This window comes from Elephantulus edwardii, unplaced genomic scaffold, assembly GCF_000299155.1.
Source record: "Elephantulus edwardii isolate Elephantulus edwardi_28Jun2011 unplaced genomic scaffold, EleEdw1.0 scaffold00073, whole genome shotgun sequence".
In the NCBI taxonomy this organism is placed as follows: Eukaryota; Metazoa; Chordata; class Mammalia; order Macroscelidea; family Macroscelididae; genus Elephantulus; species Elephantulus edwardii.
In genome coordinates, this window is record NW_006399823.1 from 2,477,279 (window position 1) to 2,492,479 (window position 15,201).

Genomic DNA, 15,201 nt, shown 5'->3' on the forward strand with positions numbered 1-15,201 from the left:
CTCATAGAGGGCCTTCCTCTCCTGCACTGTCCCTCCACCCTCCCAAGCATGATGTCCTTCTCCAAGGACCGGTCTCTCCTCACTGGGTATATATTCTAAACAAAATTAGAGCTGTGACATAAACTGATAAATGGCAATTCATGTTCACTGAGCATTATTTATGACAGCAAAAACCCAACCTAAGTATCCATCAACAGCTCAGTGGATAAACAAACTATAGTATACATACACAATGGAATGTTATGCGATGTTAAAGAAGAATTAAGGCTAAGGAAAGGGTTATACACAGACGGACTTATTATTTATTGGTTACACACAGGTAGAATCATTCCTTGGTTAAAAAGAAGGTAGTGTGAGTTAAAAAAAATCAGTAACTAGATGTGGCACCAGGCATGTAATTGTTTATGTCAGATGGTTCCTGGATGAAAGCAGAGAATACCAGAAGAATGTATGTCTGTGTCTTACTTTCTGTGCAAAGGCCTTTGACTGTGTGGTGCACGCGCGCGCACACACACACACACACACACACACACACACACCTTATGGCTAACACTGAGATGAATGAGAATTCAAGAACGGTTAAGTTTGCTCATACAAAATCCATATCCAGACCAGGAAGCTGTTGTCTGAACAGAATAAGGGAACATTGTATGGTTTAAAATCAGGATGGGTCTGCATCACGGTCTCCATACATACCCAATTTGTATACAGGACAAATAATCTGTGAAGTTGGACTCCATGAAGAAGAATATGATGTCTGGATTGTAGGAAGATTCATCAACAGCCTGCATTATGCAAATGCAACAACCTTGTTTGCTGCAAGAAAGAAGAACCTAAAGCTCTTGTTTTAGAAGATCAAAGACTAGTCTTCACTATGTATTGCATTTCAACATCAAGAAAGCAAAGGTCCTTACCACTGGGCCAATGGGCAACATCATGGTAAATGGAGAAAGGATTTAAATTGTCAGTGATTGGACCTTACTTGGATCCAAAGTCAATACCCTTGTCAGGAGACTAAGAGATATATTGCTTTGGGTAAGTTCTCTGTCGGGGACTTCTAAAAAATATTGAAGAGCAATGATATCAGTTTGAAGACTAAGGTGCACCTGATTCAAACCAAGTCTTTTCTATTACTTGTTATGCATCTGAAAGCTGGAAAATAAACAAGGATGACAAAAGAAGAACTGATGTCTTTGAGTTGTGGTGTTGGAAAAGAGTTTTGAATATCCCAAGGACTGTCAAAAGAATGAACAGGTATGTCTTAGAAATGGTGCAGCTGGAATGTTTCTTGAAGGCAAGGATGGCAAAATTTCATCTCTCATACTTTGGACATGTGGCTAGGAGATGCTATTCCTTGCAAAGACATATCAGGATTGGAATGGTAGAGGGTTAATCAAAAGAGAGGAAGACCTCCAAAAAGATGTATTGACATGGAGATTGTAGCAATTAGCTCAAGTGTATCAGAGATAGTGAGGATGGCACAGGATAGGACAGGAGTTTGTTCATAGGGTTGCGATGAGTTGTACTGAGCTTGGTAGTACCTAACAAAAAGAACAGATAATAAACTCAAACTCATTCCTGTCTGGTCAGAACCAACACATAGCTGACCTGCCTATGGGTTTCAGAGATTATAAATTACACAGTAGGAGACAGTCCATCTTTCTCCCCTCAAGACCGGGTGGATTCACACTACTGGATAGATGTAGCCTTTGAGTTAGTAACGCAGCCCAAAGTTCCTACAGACTATATGATATGAGTTTCCAAACTAGATGATGGACAGATATTAAGTAGGGTGAAAGGGAAGTCAATATACAAGACAGTGTGGGCACAACATCACTGGAAAAAAGGGAAAATATAGAGAAAAAGACAAAAGACATCAAAGGTAAACCTTATTGCATGCATAATCCTTTATTATTAGTAATAACAAACATTAATTTCCAAGTAGATTTACAGGCAGATAGGCAAGATGAACAGATATGGAGAGGTGGAAGGTATTACACTCATAATCATATTTAAGTTTGTCAAGTGAGAATTCACTTGCATATTTGGACATGCTATATATACATCCTATGAATCTGGAGAGAGGATGAAAGGCACCCAAGCATCGAAGACTCTCCTTCATAGGGTCACTATGAGTCGCCTGCGACTTGACAGCACTTAACACCAACAACATGTATACATATTTATGCATATGGTAGAGTCAACTACTGACAAAGTTATGTAATAACACCTTCAATAGAACAAAATAATAACACCTTCAATATTATAAAAGATGCTGATGGAAGGAGTATCATTGAGGGAATCATAACCAAAGATCCTCAGAGCTATGTCTTGAGAATATAAAAGTCAATGTATTTATAGTCCATAAATACAGTAGGCAGAGCTATGGGGGCTGTTTTGGTGAATAGATGTTGTTGTTGTTGTTATGTGCCGTCGAGTCGTTTCCGACTCATAGCGACCCTATGCACAACAGCCCTAAACCCTGCTCTATCCTGCGCCAACTGCACCGCCTCTGACACAACCATCCCGATTACCCCAGTCACCGAATCAATCCATCTCATAGAGGGTCTTCCCCTCCTGCGTTGTCCCTCAACCCTCCCAAGCATGATGTCCCTCTCCAAGGACCCGTCCCTCCTGGCAACATGTCCAAAGTATGTCAGACGAAGCCCCAGAATCCTTGCCTCCAGGGAGTAGCTTGGTTTAATCCTCTCCAAGATAAATCTGTTTGTTTTCCTGGCAGTCCAGGGTACATTCAGTACCCTTCTCCAGCACCACAGCTCAAAAGCATCCACTCTCCTTCTGTCCTCCCTAGTCATTGTCCAACTCTCTGATGCATAACAAGCGATTGCAAATACCATGGCTTGTATCAGGTGCACCTTAGTCTCCAGAGAGACCCTGTTGCTCCTGAGTACTTTAGAGAGGTCCCTAACAGCAGACTTTCCCATCGCGATACGTTTTTTGATTTCCTGGCTGCTGGTGCCAAGAGTGTTGACTGTGGAACCGAGCAAACTGAAGCTGTGAACAATCTCAATCTCTTTGTCATCCATCCTGACGCTGCCAATTGGTCCAGTGGTGAGAATCTTTGTCTTCTTGACATTGAGCCTCAGTCCATACTGAAGGCTGCAGTCCTTGACCCTTCGCAGCAAGTGCATGAGGTCCTCCTCAGTTTCAGCAAGCAGGGTTGTGTCATCTGCAGAATGGAGATTGTTAATAGACCTTCCACCAATCCTGATGCCACAATTCTCCTCATAGAGCCCAGCCTCTCGGATAATCTGCTCTGCATACATGTTGAAAAGGTATGGAGACAGGATGCATCCCTGGCGTACACCCTTCCCAGTTTTGAACCATGCAGTGTTACCCTGCTCTGTTCTGACTACTGCCTCTTGGTCCAAGTATAGGTTTCGCATTAGCACAATTAAATGTTCTGGGATTCCTATTTTTCTCAGAGTCAGCCATAGTTTGTTATGATCCACACAATCAAATGCCTTTGCATAATCAATGAAACACAGATAGACATTCTTCTGGTATTCTCTGCTTTCAGCCAAGATCCATCTAACATCAGCAACAATATCCCTAGTACCACGACCCCTTCGAAACCCAGCCTGGACTTCCAGCAGTTCTCTGCTGATGTGCTGTTCTAATAATTTTTGGATGATCTTCAGCGGAATCTTGCTTGCATGTGAAATCAATGATACTGTTCTGTAGTTTCCACACTCAGCTGGATCACCTTTCTTTGGAATGGGAACAAATATAGATCTCTTCCAGTCAGTTGGCCAAGTGGTCGTTCTCCAGATTTCTTGGCACAACTTGGTGAGCACATCCAGGGCAACATCTGTTATCTGAAATACTTCAATTGGTATACCATCTATTCCTGGGGCCTTATTTTTTGCTATTTCCTTCAAAGCAGCTTGAGCTTCTTCCTTCATCACCATAGGCTCTTGATCATATGTTATTTCATTAAATTCTTCTGTATCTGCCAATTCCTTTCTATATAATGACTCAGTATATTCCTTCCATCTTCTTTTAATACTTCCTGGATCATTTAATATTCTGCCCAAAGCATCCTTGATTACAGCAACTCTAGGTTTGAATTTGTTCTTCAGTTCCTTGAGCTTAAGAAATGCTGAGCGAGTTCGGCCCTTTTGATTTTCTGACTCTAGCTCCTCGCAAATTTCATTGTAGTATTTTAATTTGTCATTCCAAGCAGCCTTTTGGAATCTTCTGTTCAGCTCTTTAGTATCTTGAATTCTTCCTTGTGCTTTGGGTTCTCTACGGGTCTTAAAACTTGTAAGTGGCCATCCAACATGCAACTATTGTTCTTTCCTTGTCCATAACAAGGAATAATGAAGAAAAGACAAGACACATAGAAACAACTAATCCAAAGTACCAATGCATCATACAAACTTTAGCTTTCACAACCCTGAGGCCACAGAACTAGATGGTGTCATTATCACAGCTGATCTTGCTAAAAGGGATCTTATTAGAGAGCCCCAGACCGAGAGGAAAAAATGGGAGGAAAAAAATATGGAGCAACACTTAAAAACCACACAAATGATCAGCTTACTGGTCTAATACAAACTGGTAGAACCCTGAGGCTGTGCCCCTTGGTAACCTTTTAAATCTAGAACTAAACTCATACCTATGATTCAACTCTCAGCTAAATAGGAGATACACCTAAAAGGTGAACAGGAATACTTCTTAGAACAATCACAAAAGACCAAAGGAGCAGTATTTAAACAGAGAGAAAGTTTGAAAAACTGGAGGAAGCAGCTGGAATGATAAATGAAAATGAGGATCACAGATAAGGAAGATTGCTATTACAAAGAAAGGGCTATAATTAAGGTTAAAAAAAATCTGTGTGAATAGTTGAATGTAAAACCAACAGCTCTGTAAAACTTTCACTCAAAGCACAATACTAAAAAGTCTAGATTGGAAGAAAGCATATAATTGTAGTTAAAGGCAGACGTTGGGTTTTAGAATTTATTTTTTAAAATGAGAAAGATGAAAGAGCCAGCTGTGGGGTACAGCTTGAGGTTTAAAGAATAATGAAACACTTGTTAGAAGACCTTTAGCTGTAGACTGGTGAGCTCTACCAAACTGGGAACAGGAAGGAAGGAGAAAAATGCAGGACATATGTTTGTGTATCTTTATGAGTATGAGGAAGAAGTTGAGGAACTTTTTTTATTAAGGACTCTCATTTTTTTTTTTGTAGAGTTGAGGGCTTGAGTAATTTATTACACAAGGGCAAAGGTGTTAACAAGTAGTAGCTTCTGGGATACTATGTATAAGAAAATGTGACTGCTTTCTCAAGTCTGAAAATGAATCTGAAGTGAGCTCTACTTGTCCTGTCAGATCTCCCACTTTGGCATCTCTCCCCTCACCACTTTCATTTGCCCTAGAAATAGTATTTTTGGGTTATAAATTACCTGTCTCTTAACTGATGCCTTTCCACTATTGTCTAAGGACGGATAATAGACTGCATAAACCAGTCACAAGTATTGGTTTTTTAATCGATGGCATGCACATTCGTTTAAGGTCTTATGATATTTACATGCCATGGTACATGGTCCACTAACAGTAATCAGTATTTTTTAAAAAGTACTGTAGCTTTTACAACACTGTGACCAACTGCAAGCTCCTGACATGAAGTCACTGAACACAAAGTTGGAAAGATATGCGCAGCACAGCAGCATTTTATAGTTTTCCCACTGCATAGATAGCAGACTAGGAGAGCATACATATAGCAAACAGTAATAAAATACATACGATATGGTGAGTTTGACTATGAGATGCTTTTATGATAATTTATCCAATTAAAATTATATATTTATTTATAATTATATTGCTCCTAGGAGGCAAGGATTCTGAAGCTCTGTTTGACATACTTTGGGCATGGTGCAAGGAGAGACCAATCCTTGGAGAAAGATGCCATGCCTGGGATGGTGGAGGGACAGCGCAAGAGAGGAAGACCCTGGATGAGAGGGATTGACTCAGTGACTGGGGTAATGGAGGTAGGTGTGTCAGAGACTAAGTTTGGCTCAAGATAGAGCAGAGTTCAGAGCTGTTGTACATAGGGTCACTATGAGTCGCAAACAACTTGATGGCACATTACAACAACAAATGTATAATGCATAATTATAGAAAATGTATATAATTATAATTTTAATACAATTTACTAAAATAGAAGGTAGTATAATTTTTATTTTCAAATGTAATTCTTTAGCAGTCTGATAATCTAGAGGTCGGTGGCTCATCCCATACAGTGATACCATGGAGGACAGGCCTATCTCCTTATGTTAAGGAAGCTCTAGAAGTGTAGATGACTGAAAGGCTGTCCTTTCTGGCAGTCTGGATCCATCAGTGACTCCTAAGATAAATATGGGCAATCTCCTCTCATTCAATTCATAGCTTTGGAGATGTAGGGTCAACTAGGAGTTGATTCTGACTCAATGGCAATGAGTTCTAGTTTTTGAGATTTGATATGTTAAAGATAGTCAAGAACATGCTATTCTGTAACACGATTGTCCTAAGTTGCTATTGACTGGATAGCAACCATCACTACCAATGATGTTTAACAATTAGCTTGAAAAATTCTGTCATCTGCTCTGAAAGATCAAGCTGGCTTTAGCAGGTTGTTGTGCCAGGTATTGTGTATTACAGCTTTTCTAGTGAGATGCGTTCCCCCCCTATTTTATAAGCTTGCAAGAAACGACTATGACTTCCTCACCTTTGTATCCATATATCCATATATTCCACTTAGAGCCTCAAAAGCTACAGCCATTTAGCTAATTCTGCTTGAATGTTTCACTTCTGTTTGTATACAAAGGGCCCTTTATTTAAACATTATTTAAGCCCTAGGTTTAATTTTTGTTTTTGTAAAGGATAGAAAACAGATGAACACATACATTATCAGATGGTCCCTCAGTGAAGCCTTTGTACAAATAATACATGATACAGATGCTTATGGCCTTGAATGATTAGCATAACATATGGTCCAGCTGAAAAATGACAACTGCGATTCCATTATAAAAGAGCTATGCCTTTGTTTTAACATCCTTATCTGATGTGCAGAGTTCTGATTGGTGGATGCATAAGTACTTCCATGCCTAAGGATGCAACATGATGCCAATGGCTTTTGCCTGATCCAGACAGAGCTGCTTCATAGTTATGTGGTGGCTTTATTTCCATCACCACTTTCATCATCCATGTCCTCTCCTCATCATTATCAACAAGTCTTATTTACCAAAAGCTGTCATGTGCATCTCACTGTGACAGACATCATGCAAATCAAGTGGCAAATGATCCCTTGAAGGTCACATCTTAGATGCAGGAGCAAACCATAAAAGGACAAAATGAATTCCTATCATTTCAGCGTAAAGAAGGAAATAGGGGTACTTGGTTGGAACCTGAGGACAAGGATCCTTACAGCCAGGGGAGGTGAGTGGAAAAAAGCAATTGGGTAGAACAGACGGTGAGAGAAGACTGTATAGGCTTCAGTATGGCAAAGATGGTGGCAATGGTACAGGATAGGGCAGGGCTCAGATCTATTGTTCTTAGTGTCCCTAAGAGCCATAGTTGATTTGATGCACCTGACAAGTTGGTTTAGGAAGTATGAGGAGATTTAGAGACGAGACGAGCATAATATGAAAGGAGGATGGAGGAAGGAAGAGAAGGAGAGAAGAGAGATAGATGGGAGAGAAGAAAGAAAATTAGAGAGATAGCAAGAGGAAGCAGGAAGGACAAAGAGGGTAACAGTCTTAAAAATTCTCATTGAGTAAGGAGAAATTGAGGATCAATTTAGGACATGTTTAGGGAGTAAACAATGCTAATTCAAAGAAGTGAAGATGCTTGAGATGCAAAAGAAACAAAGAGAGAATGAAAAACAGGTAAGACAGAGAGACAGAAAGGAAGAGCAGGGAGCAGAGAAACCAAATGAAAGGTACAGGAAGAGGCAGCTGGTTTTCCAAAGAGATTATATATGCTGACAGGAGGGAAGGAGAATTTTAAACTAGGATCTGCTGACCAGCTTCCTTTCAGAGCATCTGTACTTCCTGCTGGGCTTCTTCTCCTATACATACTGAATAGTCCCCTACAGATATGTGGGAGTCCTGACCCCCTGTGCTTGCCAATGTGACTTGTTTGAAATAGGAGTCTTTGAAGTTGTTCTCCCATTAGCACGGAATCATACCAGAGTAGAGTGGACTCTAATCTTGCGCAATTAGAATGTTTACAAAAGAAAAGGAGAGACAGGGAGGTAGAGGGAGGATACGATCTGACATTGCGGGTGCAAGCTGGAGCCACCAGGAGAGAGAGACAGAGAGAGAGGGAGAGGGAGAGAGAGGGAGAGGGAGAAGGAGAGGGAGAGGGAGAGCGAGGGGGGGGGAGAGAGAGAAAGAGACAGACAGACAGAGGGAGAGACAGAGACAGAGAGACAGAGAGAGAGAGAGAGACACACAGACAGACAGACAGACAGAGAATACACAGACTTGCCCTCAGAGCCTTGAGAAGGAATCAACATGGCTGACAGCCCAATTTGGACTTCCATTCTGCAGATCTGTGAGACAATACATTTCTGTTCTTATGAACCATCCAGTTTATGGTGTTTTATAAAACAGTCATAGGAAATCAATACTTCCTAGCACCACAGACCAGGCCTATCAAATCTGGGGCTACACTATGGGCTATATAAATGAGAAAGAGATTTAGAATTTTTGATTTGTACTTTATCAAGGCACTTGGACTATTTATAAATATTGAAATTCAGGGAGAAAATTGTTACCCTACTAGAATAATTCCCTTCCCCTTCTAAATTTTTACTCTTCTTTTGAATAGTGATCTAGAATCTCCCTTTTTCATTCCAGAAAACTATTTGACAATCCCTGGAGACAGAATGTTATGCAGACTTCATTTTTCCAAGTAGATTTTATTATAAGAGAGAAATCTGACTTTTGAACAGTTATATTACCATCGACAGACCTGCCACCTACAAATACAATGCAGGTTTTGTAGCCCAGGCTTAATTTACTGTCTATTGATGTTTGAGATACCTGAGACAACACAATTTCAATTCTGTGGTGTTAATTCATTCCATTTTTCTAGAGAGTCAGAGAGTTAATTTAGAAACCCAAAGCTATCTCATGGTGCCAAAAAAATTCCAGTTAAAATGAAAATTGTTGCTCTTTTTTTTCACTCCACGAACAGGTGGAAATATTACAAAGGAGGAACACGCTTTCTTCAGTAAAGACGAGCTATTTGACGACAGTAGGCTGCTCTACTTTGATACAGAATCAGGGCTTTGATTCATTGTCATTAGACTCTCTCATTGCTACCGCTGAGCTGGGATCAATCAGACTCAGGGGAGTGAATGGCACCGTTCTTCCCCCCCTCTGTAGTCATTTATACTTTCCCATGAGAATTTGGAATCACTGTTCTCAGGGACTGGTTTTTTATCTGCCTACAGCCTAAGAAATCTCACAGAGGACAAAGGCACATTTTGCAGCAGCTCTGTGAGAGCACACATTGAGAACAGGAAATACGGAAGCCACCCAGCGGTCTGCAGGGCACCAGCAGCAGGCTATGGAGGCCCTGTGTCCCCTCCCCTATTGACACCTGTGAGTCCAGGCTCCCATGGAGCCCGTGACCCTTTGACTCTGGAGAGCTCACCTCAGCTGGTCTAACTGAGGCTTGCTTTCCCTTGGCTTTGTGCTTCTCTGAATACAGCCTGACTACCTCTGTCCTTCATGCAGAACTTACTTCTCTCCCTCATCCTTAGCTTAAAGGGAGAAGCACCAATAGATGAATAATCTGAGTTATCCTAAGGGAATCTGCTCAGTCAATGACGTTTTTCAGTAGTCTGGAAGGAGTTTCTTGGCTAACCCAAATGTCATACCTCTCTGGTGGTTCGCGTTCACCTGAAGCTCTTGAGGAGAAAGATGGGCAATCTCTTCTGGTGCCATTTCCAGCCTTGGCAATCCAATGGAGGGCCAGTATGGGTCTCTTATGGCTCAATGGGAATAAGTTTTCAAAGTTTCATTATGGTAGCAAAGGAGCCTCAGTGATGTAATACGCTATACATTATGCCAACTGAAGCATCAGTAGTTTGAATGCACTATCTGTTCAATGGGAGGAAATGGAGGCCATTTTTATAAAAATTTAGGCTCAGCCACCTGATGGAGGGTCACTGTGAGTTGGAATGAATCAGGTAATGGGGGGGGGTTGACTTGGTTATTATGTGTGAGGTTGTTTTAACCACTGGTGACACGGTAGTGAAGCACTTGACTACTAACTGAGAGATGGGTGGTCTCACACTCTCTGGGCATGTTCCACTGGAGAAAGGCATCATGTTGGGAAGATGGAAGGTCACTGAATGAGTGGAATATTCTCAACGAGATGATTTATTGCAACAGTGAGCTTTCATTAGTGGAGAATGTGAACATGGCACAGGATTGGGCAAGGCTTCCATGTGTTGTACAAAGATTGCTTTGTGCATAGAATCCAATGACAGTTCCAGTGATCAGATTGTTTAGGCATGATAGACTAAAACCATTCATGACAACTAGAAATTGTGAGGTGTTTAGTGTTTAAAGACATTTTGCCTCAATTAACTTCTGGGTGGCACAAAGATTACTGACCAAAAGGCTGACAGTGTGAGTCCATCTGGAAGCTTCTGAGAAGAAAGTCCTAGTGATTTGCTTCCGAGCAGTCAGCCTTCAGAGAGGTCTCAAGAGCTCTGGTGGCTCAGTGGTGAAAAGTTGTTCTACCAATCTAAAGGTATGAGGTTTCAATTTACCAGTTGCCCTTTGGGAGAAGATGGGCAAGCTCCTCCTGTGTAATTACTGCGCCTGAAAACACACTGCAGGTTCTGTGGATTGCTTCCAACTCGAAGGCGTTCAACAACCACAATCATCTGGTTTATCCTTTACTGACTGAACATTTTTCCATTCCCCCCCCCATTTTCCACTATTTTTAAAAGTATCTACATTCCAGATGGTTAATTTGTTGTCCCAATACTATTTACTGAACTGAAAAGTGTGTTCTTAGTGAATTGGAAGGTTATGTTTATTCTAAATATATGTGTGTATTTTTTCCAAATAAGCTCTTCTACAATAAACTGTTGAAGATATGTTTTAAAAATAATTTTTTTTAAAAAAAAACCAACCCTGGGCAGTGAGCTCTCTTCTGACACACATATTTGCCATGTTCAGAATTGACCTGAAACACCCAATTTGATTTTAAATTCTCTCAAAGAATGTGCTAAAGTGTGGAAATAGTTACTCAAACAAGGGTCTGTGAATCAGGCAAATGAGGCCTCTACTACTCTTTCCCTAACAATAGCGCATTTTCTGTCTATGCCATTATATGTCTCATCTTATTAAGATCATCTGAGACTCATGTAGGTCAGGAGCCTGTGGTTTTGCCTGTTTGCTTTTCTGACCTGTCCTCACACAACCACAAGTGACTTTGGTAAGAGGGAAGCAAATTGGGCTATTACCTGGCGATCTTGTCTGTACAAGACATGGTGACCAGCTGTTCCCCCAGCAGAACGCCGTCCCACGTTTGAACTGCATTGTGGCACCGCACTGGGATGGTCCCTTCCCCAGACTCAATCTTCGTCCGCAGGTGTCCTCGGAACTTCCTGACTATGTGTTTGCTGCTGTTCACTAGGAGATAAAAGGCAGCAGGTGAGACACTGCAGGGGCGCTTCACTGTCCAAAGAGGCACTGTGGATCCTGCAACTTTCTGGGAGAGAAGATGAGGAAGGCGTACTCGGAAAACATGTCAAAGGGTCTCAATGTCTTTCCACCTGTCGATGCATGAGAAAACAGTTCAGGGTTGGGGAGGAATTTCTTCATCTCTTTTTAGAATCCATATTAAAAGCCTGAGTTCTGGGGCGAGGTTGCCTAGATCAGGGGTCAGCCAACTTTTTTTTTTTTTTAAATGTAAGGCCGGGAAGCAAGCATTTTAAGCTCGTGGCCCACATGGTGTCTGTCGCAATTATCAATTATGCCATTGGTACCTAAGTCATTATGTAAATGAATGAGCACGGCTGTGCACCAATAAAATTTTATTTATGCACACTGAAATTTGAATTTCATGTCATTTTTATATGTCATAAAATCTTCATTTCTCCCAGTGGTTTGAAAATGTTAAAAAAAAAAGCACCCTTAGTTTACAGGTTACACACAAAAAAACCCCTCCTCCAGAAAATGGCCCAGTTTTAACCCAAGAGGTGACTTTGGTCAACATCTGCTCTAAATTTTAATCCTTTTTATACCACTTCCTCTTGATGTAACTTTGGAAAAGCTACTGATTATTTGTTGACTCTGATAACTTATCTTAAAAAAGAGATAATATTAAAATAGAGATATTAATGTCTTACTGGGCGGGTTGTGATGATTATACCAGATCCACTCACTGCCAGAGAGTTCATTCTGGCTCATATCAACTCTCTGAGATGTGGTGTAGACTCTCCCCCAGGATTTCTGAGGTTATAACTCTTTCTGAAAGTAGCCTGCCACATCTTTCTCTTGTGGAGCAGCTGGTGGGTTCAATCAGCTAAACTGTTGGTTAACAGGTTAACTGCACTTTTGATTGGAGGTGTTGTTATATGCCATCTGGTTGGAACTGACTCATAGCTGACCCTTCAGTGACTTCTCAGAGGCCTGGGAGGAGATTGCCCATTTTTCTCCCTTGGAGCGGCAAGTGGATTCAAACCACTTGCCTCTGGGTTGGTAAAGGAGCTTTTTACCCACTGGGCCATTAGATATTCCTAATCCTTTTGTTCAGCCTAACACTTATCACATTGTGTCATATGTAACACTGTTAGCCGAAGGTCTAAATAGACTAACTCTCCTTTTCTTTTGATCGCTACTTAGATATTAAAGTCAGGTACATGCTAAGGCTAGAAAGGCAGGCTATGAATGGATCCATCAGTCCTTATGAATACTTTGTCTTCCCTCTCGCAGAGTCCTTTTAACTTATGTGTGTATGTGTACACACACATATCCACACTCTACAGTTAGTTATTTGGAAAACTAGCATAAATTAGAGGAAGCATAAATTTACTTTTTCACCTTTAAAAATTTTGTATACCAACTCTGGATTATATTGCAATATAGAAGTAACTAAGTGCTTTGCATACAAATGACATACAATGGCTTAGTGATTCTCAATATTTGCATACATATGACAACATGAATAAATATCAAATGCCTTCTTTAAGAAGCTTCTGTTTAAGTCCTAGAATTTGTGGGACTGGAATTGCCCACTCATTTACTTGCACTGAAAGCACCAGGTAGTAATTCATGCTTCCTTTGTTTTAAAGGGCTTGAAAGAGGCTCTGATGGCATGCCTGTAGGGAGTTTTGCTGCTTACCCAAAGGCTAGACTTCTCTGGCATTTTGGATCTATCCAGTTGTGGCCATGAGATGGGCAATTTCCTCTTGTGCAATTTATATCTCTTGGAAAAGCCACTGGCGCGTCAGCTAGAACTCTGCTTCCTCTCCATGAAATTGACTTTGAGTTGTCTTGTTGGGGTATTGCTGTGTACCATAGAGTTGAACTGGCCCAGAGCTGACCCTCTGGTGGGTTTTCAGAGGCAGTTAATCTTATGTAAGAGTTGAATTGCCTTTCAGAGCAGAAAAGAAATTTCCATTTTACTTGATCTTTGTTTTAAAGATCTGATAATTTATATGTTCATAGTACCCTAAACACTGGATCTGGAGGAGAAAGTCTACTTTGCTTTCTGGGGAAAGCAAATTTTCCAGAGATTTTAGATACTTGAGAGGATCAAGTGTTGGCTGTTCTGTGAGCTACCTAGAGTAGGAGGAACCAAGGTGAGAGACTAATGCTCACCAGTTATCGAGAATAAATGCCGCATTAGAGAGCAAATGACTCCTTTGCTGTTTTAAACATTGCTGGAGGAAGAAGATAATGATGATGATGAGGATGATCAATTGAACATCAAATGGGTCAAGACATTAAAGACTCTTGAGCCAACATTTATCTTAATCTGACTTTTTACACTGTGAAGAGGAGGCTTTCACTGGTTTTTTGACCAGGCAGAGTTAGGTCAGGGAAGGAGTTCATTTATTTACCTGAAAAGAATGTGACCAGTTGCTATTTCAACAACTCCAACATACAGAAGTGACCCTGTGTGTTTCAGAGCACCTCTGTGCTTCATGGGATTGTCAAGGCCTGATTTTTTTCAAAGGCAGATCACCAGCCTTTATTCCAATGTGTTTCTGAGTGACTTGAACCTTCAACTTTTCAGTCACCATGTATATTTCCATTTGGGGATACCTTGTCAGATATTTGCTAGCCTTTTCTTTATAGTAACTATAGTATTTTTATCATTCATTTTACACTACAACTACTGTGTCATCCAGGACACCAAAGTCCACACCTTATTGAGCTGTTACAGACTACTCTCTTGATCTCTCATTGTTGTTGTGTTAGAACCAACTCATAGCTAACCCTTTAACAAGTGTCCAAGGTTGTAAATTGTACAGGACGTGAGTGTCCATTTTTTTTTTATTTCATGGTGTCAATGGTATTTCCAAACCACCAAAGAGGTTTGGTCTTTGAATGAATAGCAAAACTCCCTATGGACTATGCCATCCGAGCTCCCTTACTCATTTATAGCAACCCTAAAGGCCAGAAGAGAACTGCTCCATTGGGTCTTGCAACACTGTAGATCTTTACAGAAGTTAGCTGTCACACAATTTTTCCATGGTGCAACTGATGTGTTTGAACTGTTGAGCTTTCAGTTACTAGCTTAATGCTTCACCACCTCAAAAATGACCTGTAAATTTTGAAAAAAACTGTTCTAAATTCTTAACCATTGGCCCTAAAAGAAAATAATTTTCCATAAAGTAGAGTTCAGAGTCTGTGAATGGCACAAAAATATGGAGACACGCTTTGAATTAACAACTGGTGCCTCGGAGTTAACCCAAAGTTTTCTAGTTAGATTAATTTTGCCTGAAGAGCCAGGTGCATGAGATCTTGCCACGGAGTGTTTATTTTTGGACTCTTTAAGTCCCAGGCTGCCTTCTCCAGCATGCTCCCTGATCAGCTTGATCAATACGCGTGTGGACCTGAGTGTCTGTAATCTTACAGAGCCTCTTGTCTCTGGTTCTTTCTTGTCTAATTGCAAGAGGCGAGAGGAAGTTGAAGATGCCACTTCAAGCTGAGCAAGATGTCA

General features: G+C 40.8%; 1 protein-coding gene across 1 annotated transcript in view; it reads right to left on the reverse strand.

Moving 5' to 3' along the window:
- The window catches only part of LOC102877262 (double-stranded RNA-specific editase B2-like), a 337,013-nt gene that overhangs the window by 73,377 nt on the left and 248,435 nt on the right, over positions 1 to 15,201 (reverse strand). The window contains exon 7 of the mRNA XM_006888956.1: positions 11,492 to 11,660. Within this exon, the coding sequence (XP_006889018.1) occupies positions 11,492 to 11,660 (169 nt within the window). The remainder of the gene's footprint in view (positions 1 to 11,491; positions 11,661 to 15,201) is intronic.